The sequence below is a fragment of the Macrotis lagotis genome, chromosome X (genome assembly GCF_037893015.1).
Source record: "Macrotis lagotis isolate mMagLag1 chromosome X, bilby.v1.9.chrom.fasta, whole genome shotgun sequence".
Lineage (NCBI taxonomy): Eukaryota > Metazoa > Chordata > Mammalia > Peramelemorphia > Peramelidae > Macrotis > Macrotis lagotis.
The window spans coordinates 679,614,041-679,635,556 of NC_133666.1; the positions used below are offsets into that span (position 1 = coordinate 679,614,041).

General features: G+C 42.1%; 1 protein-coding gene across 1 annotated transcript in view; it reads right to left on the reverse strand.

The window, feature by feature from the left end:
* The window catches only part of VSIG10 (V-set and immunoglobulin domain containing 10), a 37,216-nt gene extending 24,601 nt beyond the window's left edge, over window positions 1-12,615 (reverse strand). Inside the window, exons 1-2 of the mRNA XM_074205935.1 lie at window positions 12,466-12,615; window positions 4,378-4,659 (exon numbers count right to left, since the gene is read on the reverse strand). Coding sequence (XP_074062036.1) covers window positions 4,378-4,659; window positions 12,466-12,553 — 370 coding nt within the window. The 5' untranslated portion in view covers window positions 12,554-12,615. The remainder of the gene's footprint in view (window positions 1-4,377; window positions 4,660-12,465) is intronic.
* Between the last annotated feature and the right edge of the window lie 8,901 nt (window positions 12,616-21,516).

Consider the following 21,516-nt stretch of genomic DNA (forward strand, 5'->3'; position numbering starts at 1 on the left):
TTATTCAGTGCTAGACTCCACAACTTGGCATACCAGCATGGCACCAGGAGCTAGACTTAGAAATGAGGATACCTAGGTTTTAATCCTGCTTTGAAGACTTTATGACTCTGACAAAATTACCTTAATATTCTTTATTTTTTTTTGGCAAGGCAATGGGGCTAAGTGATTTGCCCAAGGTCACACAGCTAGGTCACTGTCAAGTATCTGAGAGCAGATTTGAACTCAGGTCTTCCTGACTCCAGGACCAGTACTCTATTCACTGGGCCACCTAAGCTGCCCACCTTAATGTTCTCATCTGTAAAATGGGATCATTACTAATTGCATTACTAACTACTTTTCAGGGTTGTCATAAGGTAAGTCCTATGTAAAACTTTAAGATAAATGTTTACTTTCTTTCTCCTTCCCTTCTTCCCTCCTTCCTTTCCTTTCTAAATATCACTGAGGCTTTCCACTGACCTCAGCAACCTCCTTTGTTTTTAAAAAGCGGGCTAAACAAAATAAACTTCTTTCTTCCTCTTTCCCTCCTTTCCTTTCTTCTTTGTAATTTATCTGTTTTTTCTTTCCTTTCTCTCTCCCTTCCTTCCCTTCTTCCTTCTTTCTTCTTTCTTCCTTGCTCCTTCCTTTTCTTTCTAAAAATCCCTTATGCTTCCCACTGACTTCTGTGGAATTTAATAAATTTCTTTCTTTCTATCCTTTCTCCTACCCTCCCTCTTTCCTCTTCCCTCCTTCCTCCCTTGTTTTTTCTTTCTATCTTTGTTTTCTTATTTTTTTGGTAGCACAGTGCTTGCTTGTCCCTCAGTAAGTACATAAGACTGCTATGAATAGAACCACAGATTTTCAGGATAGAAAAAACTTTCTTTAGAGATCATCTTGTCCAAACCAAACCTGAAAAAAGAAAAGAGTTCTCCTTATAACAAAACAGCCAGTCCCATAGTCTCTGCTTACAGACTTCCTGTAAGGGAGAGGCCTCATTTAACTCTACTTTGGATCAATTCTCAATGCCAGGAATTTCCCCTGGATATCTAATGTAAATTTGTCTCTCTACAATTTCCTCCAGGGACACCTCATTCTGCCTTCAGGGCTGTGCAGAACAAGCCTAATCCCTCTCCCAAGTGACACCTGGAAGGGGTGACTAGGTGGCACAATGGATAGAGCACTGGCCCTGGAGTCAGGAGTACCAGAGTTCAAATCTGGCCTCAGACACTTAATAATTACCTAGCTGTGTGGCCTTGGGCAAGCCACTTAACCCCATTGTCTTGCAAAAAAAAAAAAAGAAAGAAAGAAAGAAAGAAACTCTCTGTGACACCTGGAGCCAGCAATGCTGTCCTTACTGAGTCTTCCTTTCTTGGACAGTTTCTCATGTGGAATGGACACAGGGCCCTTGTCCATCCTCGTGGCCCTTCTCTGGACAAGCACCTGCTTATCAATGCTCTCCCAGAACTGAACCACCATTTCCAATTTCAAAAGATTTAGCAAGGACACAAAGGAATTCATCCCTGGATAAAAGACACACTCTCATGGCCTAAGATTTTTCTTCATCCCATCTAATTTTCTCTTTCTTGGTTCCTTATTGCCCCAATGAGGAAAGTTCTCAACAATCACTATGGCAGAACCAGGCTGTGTCAAATGGCGCCAACCATCAGAAGCCCAGATAGAACACAGTGATCCTGTTAAGCTTATGCTCCAGAGTCACCTCAACCCTGGTAGGGAAGATGGCATTCCCAAAGGAGACAGTCATCCTTCCCAACCCCAATAGCCTTCTGCTGGACAGTATTTTAGTCATGGAAAAATTTCAAAGTTCAGACCTTGGATTCAATTTCTGATGCTAAATATATTAGCTTTATGATTCTGGATAAAGAACTTTCCCTCTCTAAGTCTCTCCTTACCTGGGTGATGAAATGCTTTAAAATCTTTAAAATGCTATAATCATTATCAAGTCACTGTTGTTACTGTGACCCCCTCTATAATTAATGGTCTTCCACCAGAGATTCCCAAGAATTTTCCAGGTGTCTGAATTGTTCATGAATAAGTTAATACAAGCCTAAAGTTTCCTTGCTGACTCCTAAGGAAGACCTAGTTCATACAGAGGATCTAGGCAAGGTTATCATGGGATACAAGGGGGATGAGAGTTCCAATGTACTCTGCCCAGGTATAACACCTGGAATTACCACATTCAGTTCTAGACCCTACTTCTTAGGAAGAGTGATCAGGATGAAGGATGGTAGTAAAAGTAAGCAGGGATGTGTAGCCTGAAAAGGTTAAGAAAGATATGAGAGGGATCTGCAAGCAGTTAAAGGGCCACATTGGGGATGATGGATTAGATTTCTCCCCCTTGACCTTGGAGGGTAGAACTAGGAATAATGAGAAAAATTACATTTAGGTCTATTATAAGGAAAATCATCTTATCAATTAGAAGTATCCCAGAGAAAAATGGGCTGCCTTGGGAGGTAGCTAGGTTCTTCCTTCCTAGAGATATTCAAGAAATGGATGGGCACTCATTGGGTATATTGTCAAAAGCATTCATAATTTATCATTGGGCTCTTTGGCTTCTGAGGGTCCTTCTAACACTGAGAAGCTATGATTCTATGAAATTCTTGCTGGGCTGATCCAGCTTGCTCTCTAAACATATAAGCAGTTATATGGTAACATAGGCATAGAGTATATTTATACTTGGATCATACTTCCCTCCTTTTCCCCTTTACTCTCTGAAGGGTTCCCCATGCCTGCTAGACTGGTCCCTACACACATCATAGACACACCCAGAAACCTGTCCCAACCAGTACAAGTGGACATATATATATATATATATATATATATATATATATATATATATATATATATATATATATGTACTCCAGACCCAATCTACAACTTCCTCCTCTGCCCTCACCTGGCCTCCTTATCAAACACCAATTGACGTTTTCTATCCAAAATGGAAGACTTGAGGAGGGGATACAAGTTATTGAAAATCACAGGATTTAGAGTTAGGAAAGGCATCTGTGATCATAATTCTTAGTCCAATTATTCATTTTACCAAGGAGGAAGAAGCTGAGTCCCAAAGATCAAAATGATGACCAAATGTCCAAGGACCAGCATAGATATGCATGAAATGGTCCATGAGCTCCTTGGCTGACAAACTAGGTAATGAACATTTTAGCCATAGCAACCATGAGACAAAGTAGATATTTAAAAAAAGTGATTTACACAATGATAAAAGTGATAAAAACAGAAATAAAAGGGATTCCACCAGAAGAGATCTAAGAAGCTATTTAGGTCCAACCCATACCTGAAAAATATTCTAAGGTGTCTCCAGTTCTCACATTCCATATTCTAAGGTGCCTGCAGCTCTGACATTCCATGTTCTAAGGTCCCTCTAGTTCTCACATTTTATGTTCTAAGGTGCATCCAGTTCTGACATTCTATGTTCTAAAGGGCTTACAGCTCTGACATTCCATGTTCTTAGGTGTCTCCAGTTCTCACATTCTATGTTCTAAGATGCCGACAGCTCTGACATTCAATGTTCTAAGGTCCCTCTAGTTCTTACATTTTATGTTCTAAAGTGCCTCCTGCTCTGGCATGCTTTGTTCTAAGGTGTCTTCGGTTCTCACACCTCATATTCTAATACCAGCTGATGAATTTTTTTAAGCTTCAGAGGCTCCTGAGATAAAGACCCTGGCCTCAGTGATCTCATGTTTCCATCCTATTCATTGGAACATCCAATGAGGAAGCCAAGACCTAGAAAGTTAAGTGAGCTGTCCAAGGTCACATTGGTTTAAGGGGCAGAGCTCACATTAGAACCCTGGTCTTTTGGTTCCAAACCCAAGATTCTTTCCACTTTAATGCCCATTTATTATCATAATACCCCCAGGAGATGAGCAGGGTCTAGCTTCTGCTCATTTTACAATTAAAGAGACTGAGATATAGGGCAGTTACAAAATCAGGTAATAGCAGGGCCAGCATTATAATCAAAGCTTCTGTTCCCTCAGACTTTACTTCCTGAAGTCAAAGAGGTAGATTGGAAACAAACTGTCTACCCTCTGTGTCTCACGCCAAGTTCATAGAGATACATGTCAAATCACAACCCAGCAGACATGACTTCTGGGGATGATACTTCATAGTTTTCTCCATTTTTTCTACTTTTCTTGCTCCAAACTTAAAACAAGACTTGGAGGGGAAGCTAGGTGGTACAGTGGTTAAGTTTAAGGAGGACTTGAGTTCAAATTTGACCTCAGACACACTTCATAATTACTTAGCTGTGTGACCTTGGCAAGTCACTTGACCCCATTGCCTTGCAAAAACCAATACAAACACATGAACAAACAAAAAACAAGCATTAGGACATCTATAGGTTTAAAGAAAAAGACCTTTGTTACTTACTGGCTACCAGCAGCTGGACTTTATGTTCCAGGTGGCCTCCCAGGGTCTCTTCCTGACAGGTATAGTTCCCCTCATCCTGTGGATCCAGTCCCGTGATGTGCAGGGAACTGGCATTCACCAGGGAGTATCGGGATTCAGGTGGGAGGGTTGTGTTGGAAGAAAGGAGGAAGGTGGCCTCAGGCTTGTTCCTATACCAGCTCACCAGGCCCCCTGGGTCTGAGGTATTGCTACAAGGTACAGTAATATTCTCTTGTTCTTCTCCAATAAATACAGCTTTGGTTTCTGCAGAGGAGAGAAGCCAGATGGTTAGTGCCACTCGGAGATACCTGGCCAGTTACCTGAATCTTAGAGATATTCTCATGACTGTGACTTCTTTCCCACATCCAATAAGCAATTTCAAAAGGGGGAAATGGGAAGTCAGCACTCTAGATCAGAGGCCAAGGAGCGAGTACAGTGATTACAAGCAGCTTTAGCCACAAGCTAATGACAATACTAATTAACTCATCATATTCTCTATCATATTCTCTCTCTCTCTCTCTCTCTCTCTCTCTCTCTCTTTATATATATATATACACACACACACACACACACACACACACACACACACACACACACACACACACACACATACACAAATTCCCCAGCCTAAGACTGAAAGCTCCTCCACAGACTGGATTCTATTGACTTCTCTAGCCTTATTTTACATAGGTACTTCCAGCCTTCCAATATAACTGGACAATTAGCTGTCTCCAAATTCAACATTAAACTTCAGCTGTTCTCCAAGCCTAGGTACTGTCTCTTCAAATCCACCTCCCTTATCTCTTTAAAAAAAAATCTTTATCTCTAAAGCTGACCTCAGATATCACTCATGTGGAGCATTCTCTGACTCCACCCCTTGCCCAGATGTTGCATTCTCTGCTTTTGCAAATCACCTTGCATTTACTTAGTAGATTATTTGTGAGGAAGGAATTAATTCATTTCTCTAAGATTTTGAGCTTTGCAAAATAATTTCTGGACACAATCCCATAGGATGGGTTAGTGAAAGTTTTATCACACTCATTTTGCAGAAGGAAAAATCATAGCTCTGCATACAAAAAGCTAATAATATAACTAAAGTAGTTGGGGCGGCTAGGTGGCACAGTGGAGAGAGCACCAGCCCTGGAGTCAGGAGTACCTGAGTTCAAATCCAGCCTCAGACACTTAATAATGACCTAGCTGTGTGGCCTTGGGCAAGCCACTTAACCCCATTGCCTCGCAAAAAAATAACAACTTTTATATATATATATATATATATATATATATATATATATATACACATATATATGTATATGTATATGTATATGTATATGTATATGTATATGTATATGTATATGTATATGTATATGTATATATGTATGTATGAAATTAAGTTAGGATTCAAACCCAGGTTCACTATATTGCTTCTCAGTTGTAAATCTTGGAGAACGAAATAGAAAATCCTTAAGGACAGGGACTGTTTCCTTGTTCTCTTGGTATTCCCAGAGCCTTGTATGCTGATTGTGATTAACAGATGTTTGAAAAATGAATGAATGTTTAAAGTTTTATACTCCTTCATCCCAGGAGACCCTAGGGTCAGACCAAAGGGTAGGATTTAGCATCTTTGGATGGCAGGTGATAGTTTAGCTTTGGTCTCATCACAGTGGGTTCTTTCTCCATCAACCACTCAACAAATAGCAAATACTGAGGTCCTTTCTCAAACTGAACCCTACTGCAGAGAGCCCAATTCCGATGGGATGGGCATTTGTTCAAATGCCAAACATGTACCTGCCTAAAAGACTATATTACAAAGGACTCACACAAGGTAAGCACTCAGAAGGTCAGAAGAAGCATTACAAGGAACCCAGAAGAAACATTACAAGGACACTCAAGGTCTCTGAGGAACCTTGAAATAGATTGTTAGACATAGGAGATAGAACCTCCCACCATGGTGGGCTCAATGAGCAAAGCAGCATTGCAGTAGCTCAAAAGAAATGTGAGATGAGCAAATTTAAGAGACATCTCCACTCCAGATATACAGATGGACCATATATTTATGTCTGACCTGTGGCAGAATATCCTGAACTCATATTGGTCCAAAAAAGTCATAGTAGGAGACACTGTATATTGATCCCTAAATAGTGATGTCATTGGGTCCTCTTCAATTATAAAGGACAACCACCAATCAACCATGTATCAGACTATAGATGAGACCCCCAAAATAAGAGTGAAATAATCCCTGTCCTCAAGGAGTTTGAATTCCATCAGGGGACACAGTAATATGAATACAACATATTTTGGAATTGAGGGAGAACATGAGCAGCTGAAAAGCATTGGGAAAAGCTTCATGCACAAAGTGGTACTTGAATTGAGATTTGAAGGGAGTGAGAGATTCTAATAGAGGCACAGGAGAAGAGCCCATGCAATCTAAGCTTGAGGGGAGAGTCAAAGCAATGACATGGAGATGAGTGATGGAATATGAGCAGACGAGGAAGTCAACTGGACTAGACATTAACATGGAGGAGAGTGATGTAATAACCAGTCTGGAAAACCAGATTGTGAAGAGTGCCAACAAGAAGAGATTGTATTTTATCTTATAAAGTGGCAATAGGGAGCCAATGGAATTTATTGAGCATGAAAAGGATATGGTCAGAACTACGTTTTAGGAAGAGCAATTGGACAGGAAGACAATTTGGGAGAATTCCAAGCAGATGAAAACTCCTCTATCCATTAGCAAGTGATCTTGAGGGAAAAAAAAGAAAAAAAATCTTTTGATTTCTGGTTTATTTGTTTTGTTTTGTTTTGTTTTCTTCTAAGGGTCAGTCTCTAGGAAATGAACCTTTTTACTCAGAGCTAGTATGGTCCTCAGGATGAAAGAAAATCACATTCAAAGACTCTTTGTTTGGTAGGATAGGATCTTTCAGGCCATGTCAACCCAATCTAATATGCATTTATTAAGCAATCAATATATGCCAGGCCCATTATGCAGGGCATATAAAAATAAAAAAAAATATTTTACAGCTATGATTCATATGATTCATCCAGATGGTCTTGAAGCCACCTAGACACCTTCCCATAAGGAGCAAATAGAGTGTAAAAGAAAGGCTTTGACTTTGAAGTCGGAGACCTGGTTCCCAGAGTTCAAGACACTGCTCACAGGCAAGTTCTTTCATTCACCTCTCTAGCCTCAGTTGTTTTACTTGGAAATGAAAGAGTTGGACTAGCCCCCCTAACTTGGGGTCTATAAACTATTGTGTTTGTATTTAAATAAAGCCTGGTTGGCAGATTAATAGTGATTCAGAATATTCATTTCAATTCAGTAAGCATTAAGTAACTATTGTAGGACATTCACTCAATTTCCAATTTTTTGCCACCACAAACAGGGCTGCTATGAATATTTCTGTATAAGTGATGAACACTGTACACCCTAACAGCAACATGGGGGCGATGATCAACCTTGATGGACTCGCTCATTCCACCAGGGCAACAGTCAGAGACAATTTGGGGCTCTCTGCAATGGAGAATTCCATCTGTATCCAGAGAAAGACTGTGGAGTTTGAACAAAGACCAAGGACTATTACCTTCAACTTAGAAAATACCCATTATCTTATTATGTAATTTTGTTATCTCTTATACTTTATTTTTCTTCCTTGAGGATATGATTTCTCTCTCATCACATTCAACTTAGATCAGTGTATAACATGGGATCATTGTAAAGACTAACAGACTGCCTTCTTGGCCAGGGGTGGGGGGAGGGAAACAAGATTGGGGTGGGGGAAATTGTAAAACTCAAAATAAATAAAATCCTTCTAAAAAAAAGAATTGTGGAGTTTAAACAATGATCGAAGACTTTACCTTTAATTTAAATTTTAAAAAAGTTATCTTATGTAATTTTGCTATCTCTCATATATTTTTCTTCCTTAAGGATATGATTTCTCTCTCAACACATTCAATTTTGATCACTGTATAACATGGAAACAACATAACAGACTGCCTTCTGTGGGGGGTAGGAGGAAGGAAGCAAGATTTGGGAGCAAATTGTAAAATTCAAAAATCAATTGAAAAAATTCAACAAAAAAAGTAACTCGTATACACTGAAAGGCAGCTAGGTTGGGCAGCATATCCTTTGGAATCCTGTGTATTTTATTTTATACATTTAGAGAAGGACTCCATAAGCTTCAGCAGACTGCTGGCTAAAGATCCAGAACACCCAAGCTTAAGAACCCTATATCTAGAGCCTTGGAGCTATTCTCCTGGAAAATGGTGTTTTCTAGAAGCCTAGGTTAATCTCTGGGCCAAGGAGAGGCACACAAAGATGTGAATGGAGATGTTTAATCACAGTGATCCCTAAACTGGTAGGATAAGTGGGGTGAAAGGCAGAAAGATATCCTTAGAAGTGACCAGGGGGTGAGAGATCATGGTGTGGTGGAAACTACTGGATATGGAGTCAAAAGACCTGAGTTCAAATCCCTGCTCTGTCACTTATGAATTGCGACCTTGGGGGAGTCATTAATCTCCCTGGGTCTCAATTTCCTTTTATGTCAAAAGAGGATGTTAAGAGAGATGGCCTCTTTGGGGCAGCTAGGGGGCACCATGGATAGAGCACCAGCCCTGGAGTCAGGAGTGCCTGAGTTCAAATCCAGCCTCAGATACTTAATACTTAGATACTCAGATACTTAATAATGACCTAGCTGTGTGGCCTTGGGCAAGCCCCATTGCCTTGGGAAAAAAAAAAGAGAGCCTCTCAAGTATCTTCTCACTCTAAATCTATGATCTCATCTTCAACCTTCTAAAAGAACACTTAACCTCTCTCAGTTTCCTCTTCTGTAAAAAGGAGGTTGACTAGTTGACCTCTAAGGTTGAAACAGCCTTAGAGTTATGATCCAATGATGCAGGGGAAAGATGAAGAAAATTGTGAATGTAACAGAAAGAATTTGGGTGGAGATACAAATTGACTTGGAAGTAGGAATTACGATTGTAACAGAAACAATTGTAATTTGGGGTGGACACCCTCCCCATTCTTAAAATACCATTGATTTATTGTTTAATATAAAATCTGTATCCTGATTCTCTTGGGTTTTACCCTCTACCTAATTCTGGGTCCGGTATCAGGGAAGGGAGTTCACCTTTTGCCCTCTGGAGGAGAGGCAAGACATAAAAACTTAGGTTGGACCCTGGTTCAGGGTGGCCTCAGTCTTCTCTGACAATGGCCTAGTCAACACTGCTTCTCTCTCTCTCTCTCTCTCTCTCTCTCTCTCTCTCTCTCTCTCTCTCCTCTCTCTAGCCCTTCCTATGTCTTATAATCTTTTTAATAAATTTTTGTTTTATTTCCACTCATAATTTCCTGAGTCTGAATAAGGATTCCTCATAGGCAGAACAGAACCCAAGCAGCCAGCAGCTACACTAAATTCATCTAGATGGCCTTTAAGGTACTGTCCAGTTTTTGATCCTATGACTTTTCGGGAAACCAGGCTGACAATTCTAGCAAGGAGTTCCAAAATTAGGACTTCCACCCAGCATGCATTCTTCCAAGGTAGAAAAACATGTCCCCTCCCAATCCTGCTGGCTGAGGAGGCTGGGAAGAAGGGGTTAAAAGAAGGCAGGACCTGGGACAAATAGCACCACTCCCATATTCAGAGCACTGACCTCAAAATGACTCCAAGGTAGGGGCAAGAGGAGCAACTTGGAGTCAGTTTTACAGAGGAAACTGAGACCCAAAGCCAGGAAACTGGCAATCATCAGAGTCAAGATGTAATAAGGCTAATGATGATGATGGTGATGATGATGATAACACTAGCAATTATAGACGGTATTCTATAAAGGACTACAAATGTATGTGCATTTATATGTATCTTTATAGGATTAAAAGTACCAGATACACATACATATGTATTTGTTTATTAGCTATATACTATATACAATCATGTGAGTCCATTCATGGAAGTTTGTATCCAACTCTCTATGAACTCTCTTGAAGGTTTCTTGGCAAAGATACTGGAGTGGCTTGCTATTTCTTTTTTCCAGCTTATTTTAAAAATGAAGAAACTAGGCAAACAAGGAGAAGTGACTTGTCCAGGGTCACACAGCTAGGAAGTATCCAAGACAAGATTTGAATTCAGCAAGCTCAGTCTTCCTGGATTCAGGTCTGGTGCTCTACCCACTGTACCACCTGATTACCCTTCAGGGTATACAATAGGCATTTAATAAATGCCTGTTGAACTGAACTGAATATTTGGAATCACTTTCAACTTGCCAGACCAGGCTTGCTGGGTCTCATTCTGCATCTCTATCTTCCTTGTCATCACCATCTTTATGTCTATGTGATATCACACTCCTTGTCTTCTTAGTGGGTTGGGGTAGGGGTAGGAGGGAGAGAGAATTCAGAACTCACATTTTTGTTTAATGCATGTTAAAGATAATTAAAGAATAAATTATTATTATTATTATTATCATTATTATTTTTAAAGGGACAGTTGGTATGGTGGTTGTAGGGAGTCAGAGAGACCTGGATTCAAATATACTACAACACTTGATAGCTTTGTGAATTTATATTGGAAACAATTCCCCTCTTGGCCAATTTCTTCCTCTCTAATTGGGGACATTAGCATCTGAGAAATATAATAAGATTGTAGACTGAGAACTGGAAGAGAATTTGGGGAGAATTAAATTGAACTTCTTTTTACAGTTGAGGAAACTGAGGCTCAGAGAGAAGTGATTTGCCCAGTTAGAAAAGCATTCTGTAAAACTCGAAGCACTGGAGAACCCTGAGTTATGAGAAGAACCCATCTCTAGGGCATTTAGGGGCTTAGCAAGAGTACTGTTATCCCATTTTACAGAATGTGAATCTGGGACCAGCTGGGGATAATCAGCTTGCTAAAAGTCGTGGCATTTGAACCTAGATGTCTTCCAAGTCCTTCTGCTCCTAAATTATGGGACCAATAAGGGCAGACAGCAAAAAAGCAAGACTGTATTTTTTCCTCTGAACCTCTCCCCCCAGCCCCCACCCCCAATTGCCTCTCTATGTTTCTGTATTATTAAAAGTTGAGTTTGGTTTGGGATTGGATGTAAAACTCTCACCTCCAGGAGTGAAAATCTTCTATTTTAAAACTTCCAGATTAAAGGAAAGGAAACTGATGTGGAAGCCAAAGGGAAGGGCTTTCCCGCTGACTACCTTCCTGACCTTGGGCAAGACTGTTCACTCTGATCTCGGTCCCCTTGTCTGTAAATTGGACCGCTTGAGCTCCAAAGTCGTTTCTGGCTCTGATCTGAATCTGGGGATTCAATAAAACTTCCTGAGGAGTCCGGTCCATGTGAGTACATGGACAAGGGTGGGGGGGCATAGGCTAGCAGCCTCTAGGGAGGGAGAGTCTCCAAGTATTTACAGACAAGCGCATCAAGTCCATGGGAAAGTCGTTCCCGGCCTCGTTCTGGCCGAGGCAGCTTGGCACACCCACGGCCACCCCCAAACCCTCTTTCTCACGAACACGCTCGGGCACAGTCACATGCACATGCACAGACACAGTCAATACACACAGTCATAGAGACACACGGGCATCGTCACACACTAGCAGAGGCACAACCAGACACACAGACACACAGGCACAGGCACAACCATACACATAAGAACAGCCATTCACACACAGGCACAGTTACACACACGTGCACACACACAATCACACATACAAACACACAGAGACACAGGATCTCACAGACACACAGACACAAACACACACACACACAGACACAGACACACACACACACACACACACACACACACACACACACACACACACACACACCCCCCAGGACAGTAAGTTTCCAGCCCAAGCTGTCCATACAACCGACGGAAACAAAGCCGGAGGGGGGGGGGGGGACGGACGGAATTCCTTCTCTGGGGGGCCGGCCGGCCCGGGGCCCCGATCCCCAGGGGCGGGCTGCGGCCGCAGCTCTGGCAGCGCCCCGAGGACAGGAAGCTGGGGCGAGGGGCCGGGGGTCTGCCCTGCCCGGCCCGGCCCGGCCCTTCTGGCAGAGGCGCCAGCCCGCTTGCCCCCTCCCTCCCCGACTCTCGGGTACCTGGCGGGCCGCGGCTCGGGGCGGCCGGCGGGCAGAGCAGCAGGAGGGGGAGCAGGAGGAGAGGCGGGGGCGCCCGGCCCCCGGGCATCTTGATCGCGGGGCAGCGGGGCTGCGGCGGGCGGGCACTGCCGGCGCCGGGCGGCCTCGCGGCGCTCTGGGGCTCGGGCCGGGGCCGGGCGCGGGGCGGAGTCCTGGGGCTCCCCGGGGGCCGGGCGGTCCGTGGCGCCCCCGCCTCCCGCGGCTCCCAGGCTCCGGCCCTGCGGCGCTCAGCTTCCTCTTCTAGCTCCGGGGGCCCGACCGAGCCTGGGCCGGGGCCTGAGAGGGGCCGAGCCGCCCGGCCAAGGCGGGGCCCACCCCGCTCCCCCCCTCTCTCGGGCTCCGGGCCCCGCCCCGCCTGATCTCTGCCCCCCCGGAGGAAGGCTGGCATCCAGGGCGCGCCCGCCCGGGACACGAAGTGGAGGGCCCGCCAGGCGGCCGGCGTGCCCGCTCGGGGCCCACTCCCCGGCTTGGCGGCCCCCGGGTCCCGGGAAGCTCTAACGTGCCTACTGTGTGTGGGTCCCCAGGCAGTGGGGCTAAAACCACACGGAGGGCCCCGTCCTTGCGGGACTCCCATTGCGACGGGGGGGACAACGGGCAAACGACATAGATCGGCGTGAAAGGAACGGCCTTTCCAGAGGGGAGGATTGCAGAGGGTGATTAGCAGCGGGGTGCTGGGAAAGGCCTCCCCTGGCAGCTGGGACTTGAACCGAGGTCTGAAGGAAGCCGGGGAAAACATAAGACAAGAGGGGGGGAGAGGCCACCCAGGGAGAAAGGAGCTGGAGCAGTGTCTGGCGAGGCAGTGGGGCCCCGCAACCCCTGTAGCCGGCCAGGGCACAGACCGATTTCCACACTCACCCGAGGGGCCTTAGAAACTATATGAAATCCAACCTCTCTGACAGAGAAGAGAGAACTAAGGTCACACCTGCTAGCTGTGTGACCCTGGGGACGTCACTTGGCCTCTAAACCTCAGTTTCCTCATGTGTAAAATGGAGATGCTGATTCCTTGCCTCACTGCATTATGAGAATGAAATAGATGACATCGATTTAAAAAGCCCCTTTAAAGTTGAATAAATGTTGCCTATTATTGTTGAAAGAAAAAAACAATCAAAACCCCCTAAGTTTCTATTATTATTGTAGCTGAGAATTCAGCTACAATAAACAGGATCCTAAACTCAAGGAGATTGCGTTCTATTAGGAGTACCCCTAGAGGCAGGAAGACCTGAGATCAAATGCAGTATTACTAGTCCTATGACTCCACACAAGTAACCCAGTCTTCCTCAGTTTCCTCAACTGTAAAATTAGGAAAATGATAACGCCTACTGCCTTTTGCTGTGATTATCAAGTGGTAGTAGTAGTAGCAGTAGTGGTAGTAGTAGTAGTAGTGGTGGTGGTGGTGGTGGTAGTGGTGGTGGAGGGGGGGGTGATGGGGGTATGGGGTCGTGGTGGTGGTAGTAGTGTTACTGATGGGATTTGGGGTAACCAGATAGGCATAGGAATTTGGGGGCCACTGAAAGATGACTGAATTTGCATGCTCTCTCCGGGATGTTAAAAAATTGCTCAGGATTTTATTATGAAATATAGCAAAGTAAATAGATTAAAGAAGCTTTTCCTCCCGAAGTGTCTACAAGCACTTACAACAGAGTGAATAACAAAAGGCTAGGTGGTTGCTTGGTAGATGGGTAGACTGAGACCAAGACCTTGAGAGGCAGATAAGGAAAGACAGTCAGAGAGAGCTGACTGGGCTAGAGAGAGAGAGAGGCTCCAAGCAGAGGGCCAGCTCAGATTTGAAAGCCTTGCCCCTTATCTGGGTACTGAGACCAAAAGGGGAAATCTCTCCCTCCTTACTTTGCCAAAATGGGTGGAGAGTTGAAGACTGGGGGTGGAAAGGAGGAGACAGGATAGAAATTTTACGTGAAACAAAGAAACAATAGGAATCAATTTACCTCTCCAGAGCAAAGAACTTTCCATACCCTTAATAAGATTCCCAGATTTCAACAGCATTAAAAGATTACAGATTTGGTTTCTGCTACATTCATAATTTTCTATATCAGTAGCAGTAGTGGTAGTAATGGCAGTTGTGGTTTTAGTAGTAGCACCAGTAGTAGCAATAGCAGTAACAATAGTTGCAGTAGTAGGAGTATTAGTAGTAATAGTGGTAGTAGTAATAGTAGTAGCAGTAAATCAGAGTTTAGTAATAAAACCCAGATTTCCCAGCTTCTAGTCCAGAATTCTTTCCTTTGAGGTAATCACCCTCCATCTGGATTCTACTTTTTAATATATGAGGCACTTTCTGTTCAATGTGGCTTAGTGAATAGGCCTGCCTTAGTGTCAGGGAGTCCTGAATTCAAATATAATCTCTGATACCTACTGGTTTGGTGAAACCTGGCAATAGTTTCCTATTTTGGGGCAACTAAGTGGCACAGTGGATAGAGCACCAGCCCTGAGGTCAAATCTGACCTCAATCTCTTAAGACTTACTTAGTTGTGGGACCCTGGGCAAGTCACTTTACCCCATTGCCTTTCAAAAAAAGAGTTTTCTATATCAGGGAAATCATAGATTCAACTAAAAAAAAAAACAAGCAAACAAAATATTTATGGAAAGAAGATGAAGGAAGGAAAAGACCTGTATTTGGCTTCAGAAGACCTGGGTTTCAAGTCAGACTCTGCCATTTAAAACCTCTGGGCAGTTGTACAGTGGGTAGAACACTGGACCTGGAATCAGAAAGACAAATTCAAATCTAGCTTCAGATACTTACTGGTTGTGTGATCCTGGACAAGTCCCCCTCTATTTGCCTCAACTTTTTGATCCGTAAAGTGAGAATAATACTAATGCTTACTTCCCAGGGTTATTGTGAGGATGAAATAATATTTGCAAAGTAACTAGGACTTTGTTTCTTACCTCTGAGCCTTGGTTTCCCCATGTGTAAAAGAAGGGAACAGTACTTCAGGAATTCTTAACCTGGCATCTGTGAACTTATTTGTTTTGATGTTTTGATACCTTTGTATTTAAGTATAATTATATACGTAATCCCATGAATTTTACTTTTTGCATTTGAAATCATTTTGAGTAGAAGTCCTTAGGATTCATCTATCTGCCAAAAGGGACCGGGGCACACACAAGTTAGGAAACCCTGGACTAGATGATCTCTGAGATCCCACAGTCAACCAAAATATCTTAATAAAATGGAAATTAATTAATATGTACTGCCCCCCCAACTTCCAATCAGTCTCAATTCTGCAGTCAAGGTAACTTTTCTGGTGCCCCTCTTCTGCTCAAAAACCTTCAGTAATTTCAAATCCTCTGACAAACCTTTATATAGTACCGATTGAATGCTAGGCACAGTGAGAACACAAAGCTAAACCAAAGCAGTCCCTGACCTCAAGGACCAACTTTTTCAAAGGAAAGTCAACAAGCAATAAATACATTTTTCCTTCCTTCTTTCCTTCCTCTCTCCCTCCTTCTCTCCCTTCCTTTCTTCCTTTCTTTTCTTTCCTTCCTTTTTTCTCTCTCCTTCCTTCTTTCCTTTCCTTCCCTCGTTTCTTTTTCCTTCCTTTCTCTCTCTCTCCCTCTCTTTCCCATTCCTCTTCTTCCTTCCCTTCTTTTTCTTCTTTCTTTCCACCCCTCCCTTCTTTTCCTTCTTCCTTATTTCTTTCCATCCTTTCTTCCTATAGGTAGACTGCCATTTTTTCTTTTGTCTGTTGAATCACTTGTTCAGTCATGTCTAGTCTTCACGATCCTGTAGACTATACTATGGGGTTTTTTTTTGACAGGGATATTGGAGTTTTTTTGCTATTTCTTTCTCCAATGAGTGGTTTAAGATAAACAGAGATTAAGTGATTTGCACAAGATCACACAGCTAGTTAGCATCTGAAGGTGGACTGGAACAGTCTTACTGACTCTACATTTGGCACTCTATCCACTGAACCACCTAACTAGCTAGTCAAAATCCTATCCAAACTTTATAGCCATAATCAACACCATCCCTTCCTCAAGGTTAATAAAACCTTTCCCTTCAGCCTTTACCTGAGACACTATTCCACACTTCTCTAATGCAGTTATCTCATCATATTATGAGTTAAGGTTATTGCATTCCTATCTTACTTTCCTTCTGAACTAGAAAGTCCAGGAAGGAAGGTACCTCCTACACATAGAAAATGGCAGTGTCACAGTACAGCAAGCTCCTTTCACATCCCCCACAACAAACAAATATCTCCAAACAGATCTAGAAAGTGCACCAAACCAAATCTTGGTTATGGAAACCATGAAATTTACAGCAAGTTTCTCTGATTAAAATCTTATTTCTCAAAAATATAGGGAACTGAGCCAAATTCATGAAAAAAACTCTTCAATTGACAAATTGTTAAAGGAAATGACAGGCAGTTTTCAGAAGAAATCAAAGCTATCAATAATCACATGGAAAAAATCTCTAAATCACTACTGATTAGAGAATTGAAAATTAAAAAAAAATTCTGTGGCACCATACCATCTATTAGATTGGCTAATGTGACAGGAAAGGAAAATGAAAAATGCAGGAAGGGATATGGAAACAATGGGACCAACCACTCTGAAGAATGATTAGGAATTCTGCTCAAAGGGTGATAAAACTGTACATACCCTTTGATCCAGCAATACCAACTAGGTCTGTATCCAAAGAGATCAGAGAAAAGGGGAAAGGACCTATTTGCACAAAAATTATTAATTGTACCTCTTTTTGTAGTGGCAAAGAATTGAATATTGAGGGAATGACCATCAAGTGGAGAATGATTGATTGCATTGTGGTATATGATTTTGATGGGATATTCTAGTGCTATAAGAAATGAAGGGCAGCTAGAGCACTGGACTTGGAAGTCAGAAAGACTCATCTTCTTGAGTTCAAATCTGACCACAGACATTTACTAGTTGTGTGATGCTGGACAAATTATTTAACCCTGTTTGCCTCAGTTGCCTCATTTGTAAAATGAGATGGAAAAGGAAATGGCAAACTACTCCATTATCTTTGCCAAAAAAGTCCCAGTCAAGAAGAGTCAGTTATGACCGAAATGAGTGAACAGCAACAACAATAAAATAAGAAATGGAGGGGCGGCTAGGTGGCTCAGTGGATAAAGCACCGGCCCTGGAGTCAGGAGTACCTGGGTTCAAATCCAGTCTCAGACCTAGCTGTGTGGCCTTGGACAAGCCACTTAACCCCATTGCCTTGCAAAAACCTAAAAAAAAAAGAAAAAAAAAGAAATGGAGAGCAGGGTGGTTTCAGAAAAACCTGGAAAGTCTTATATGAACTTATGCAAAGTGAGATGAGTAGAAACAGGAGAATGGAGTACACAGTAATAGCCACATTGCAATGATAGCTATTCTAATCAAGACAATGATCCATGACAATTCCTGAGGACCCATGATGAAAATTGCTATTCACTTCTAGAGAGAGAAAATTGATGAACTTTCAGTGCAGATTAAAGCACGGTTTTTTATTTATTTTATTTTGGGGTGTGTGTGTGTGGGTATGTGTTTTCTTTCGCAACATGACTAATATGGAAATATATTTTGCATGACCTCACATGTATGGTCAGTATTATTTTGCTTGCCTTCTCAAGGGGTAGGGAAGGGGCCAGAGGAGGAAGAGAATTTGAAATTCAAATTTTTTGAATGAATGTTAAAAAATTTTTACATGTTCCTTTCATATATAATTCTTTTCATATTCCTTTTTCAATATAATTGATTTTCTTTTCAATCTTTTGTATTTATTTTGTACATATAAATTTTGTATATATTTGTACCTATAAATTATACATATTTTTGTACATAGAAGTTTTATATATAAAAATACATTGAGAAAAGAGATTCATGGGCTTTGTCTAAGGGATCCCTGACATACCTACATCTAGCCCTGGACTAGATCGTGAATTGACCTTTGGGTCTTTGATTATGGAAGGATGTCAGTAATAACAACTAACATTTATTAAAATGTCTTTGTATATGTTAACCCAGCGGATTCTTACAGCACTACTGTGAAATGAGTGCTGCTATTCCCTTTTTTACAGATGAAGAGACTGAAGTTGAATGGGTTCCTTGCTCAGGGTCACCCTGCTAACGGATATTTGAGGTAAGACTGGAACACAGATCTTCCTATCCCATAGTGCCACCTAGCTGTAACTCCCATTTCTTGTTCCCTGCCCTCTGGTTCCATTATTGCTGACATCCTTATACAAGGGAGGGGAGGTACTTCAAGTTTAGAAAGAAATTTTTTCTCAAGATTCCTCAATCTGGGGCGGCTAGGTGGCAAAGTGGATAGCACACCGGCCTTGGAGTCAGGAGGACCTGAGTTCAAATCCAGTCTCAGACACTTAATAATGACCTAGCTGTGTGGCCTTGGGCAAGCCACTTAACCCCATTTGCCTTGCAAAAAAAAAAACTAAAAAAAAAAGATTTCCCAATCAAATAACCCTTAGTCCTCTCTGAGACCCAACCCCCATCTCCTTTGTTGTTGTCCCTATAAATGTTATAAGGTTAACTTTGCAAAAAATGCTTTATGTCATCTCATTGGATCCTCAAGGCAACCCTGTGAGACAGAGGGACTACAGACATTTTGTTGTTGTACTTATTACAGGATCTATGATTTCACTGGTGCTCTGAATTCCTCAAGAGAAAACTCCCTGGAGGTCTTCATCTCCTCTGACATTTGAGAGGTTTCTGGGTCACTAAGAGGTTAAATGACTTACTCAAGGTAATTCAGTCAGGAGGTATCAGTGGCCAGACTTAAACCCAGGTCTTCCTGGCTCTTGGTCTGCCTCTCTACCCACAATGCAACACTTCTCAGCCTTCATCTTCTTTTCCATCCTACATCCCCTTCCGATTCTGACTCTCCCTCTTCTAGGTCTCTTCCAAGCCCTGACTTTCTCTGTTTTGAGCTCTGATATTTTTTGTTGTTAGGCCCCTCCTAGTTCTGACAACCTTTATTCTACATTCTAATATTCTCTGTTTTATAACAATCTCTAGTTTTGTTTTAAAAAGCTCTTCATTACCTGACTGGCCCCTTCCTATATTTCCAGGTTTAATTTTTTTGTAGCAGTTAGAAATTAGACTCTCATTCTCTCACACCAGTATTCTGAATGGTCTCCCTACCTCATATGTCTCCCTACTCCAATCCAAGCTCTCCTCAGTTATCCAAATGATCCTCCTTAAAACACAGGTCTGGGGGTGGCTAGGTGGCACAGTGGATAAAGAACCGGCCCTGGAGTCAGGAGTACCTGGGTTCCAATCCGGTCTCAGACACTTAATAATCACCTAGCTGTGTGGTCTTGGGCAAGCCACTTAATCCCATTTGCCTGGCAAAAACCTAAAAAAAAAAAGAAAGAAAAAGAAAAAAACCACAGGTCTGACCATGTCACTCTCCCCATCCAATAAACTTCAGTGTCTCCTTGGTACCTCTGGAATCAAATATCAAATCCTCTGTTTGACTTTTCCAGTCTTCTCCCACCTTACTCCCTGATTCATTCTCTTCATTCCAGAATCTCTGGCCTCCTGATTGTTTCTCACTATGCCTCTCTTCTCTCAACTTTGATAATTTTCTTTGACTATCCCCCAAACCTAGAGTACTTCCTCTCCTTTTCTCTACTCCTGGGATTCCTTTGTATCCCAGCTAATCATCCAGAAGTCTATCCTCCTTAATTCGTTAGCCTTCTCTGGGAGATTACCTCCAAGGTATTCAGAATATATTTCTTGTATCCATTGCTAGTTGAATGTCTTCTCCAATAGATTGCAATCTCCTTGAGGACAGTCAGGGATGTTTCTATAATTATTACAGTGACTGAAACTTAGAAAATGCTTGTTGATTTTTTCTTTTTTTCTTTTTTCTTTTTTTAGTGAATTGCCCAAGGTTACACAACTAAGTAAGTCTTCCTGACTCGAGGGTCAGTGCACTAGCTGCCCCTGTCATTTTTTTTTCAATGAACAAACATTTATTTTCTTACTCTCTCACAAAAAAAATGAAAAATAGAAGTTTTGGTAACAAATACATAGTCGCCCCCAAACCAATTTCCCCATTGGCCATGTTCAAAAATATACATCTGATTTTGCATCTTGAATCCACTATCTCTCTTTCCAGACTTGAATAATATAGTTCTTCATTGGTCTTCTGGACTTATCAGAAGTTTCAGCATTTCTCATAATTCTTTTTTTTATTTTTTTATTTTTAGGTTTTTTGCAAGGCAAATGGGGTTAAGTGGCTTGCCCAAGGCCACACAGCTAGGTAATTATTAAGTGTCTGAGACTGGATTTGAACCCAGGTACTCCTGATTCCAAGGTCAGTGCTTTATCCACTTCACCATCTAGCTGCTCCCTCACAATTCTGTTTTACAGATAAAGAACCTGAGACTCAGAGAAATTAAGTGATTTGCTTCTGGTGACTCAGCTGGTCAGGAGCTTTTGTGGGCAAACATATACAAGCCTAGAACTGGAAGGGGCCATCTCATCTAACCCCTTCATTTTACAAAAGAGGAAATTGAGGCTCAAAGAGATTGCAGTGACTTGTCCTAGTTCATGAAGGTAGGAACAGGTGGTTTTAGGATTTGATTGGAAATCCTCAGACTCTAAACCCAACACACCATTTCTACCTAACTCTTCTTGGCCAGAGAAAATATCTTAATCTCCACTCTTCTGACTCCAAAGACTCCTTATGAGTTTCTTTTTTCCCCAATAAGGCAAAATGCTGCATTTTAAAAAAAATTCAATTTATAAACATTTTCTTTCCCTCTCATCTCCCTCTTCCCTCAAGAAAACGTTTGTGATAGATGCACCTATTTAAGCACAACAAATTCCCACATTAGTCATGTCTATAAATGTTTGACTTGATCTGCATGTTGAGATCATCTCTCTGTTTTGGAGATGGCCAGTTTCACATCCATAGAAGTCCTGGAGGGAGGGGTAGAATGTGATCTCTCTTCTGGGTAAAGTTTCAGCTTCTGACATCCATTAGGAGAGAGTCACCCAACTGCTTGGCAGCTTCCTAATCATCCTTCT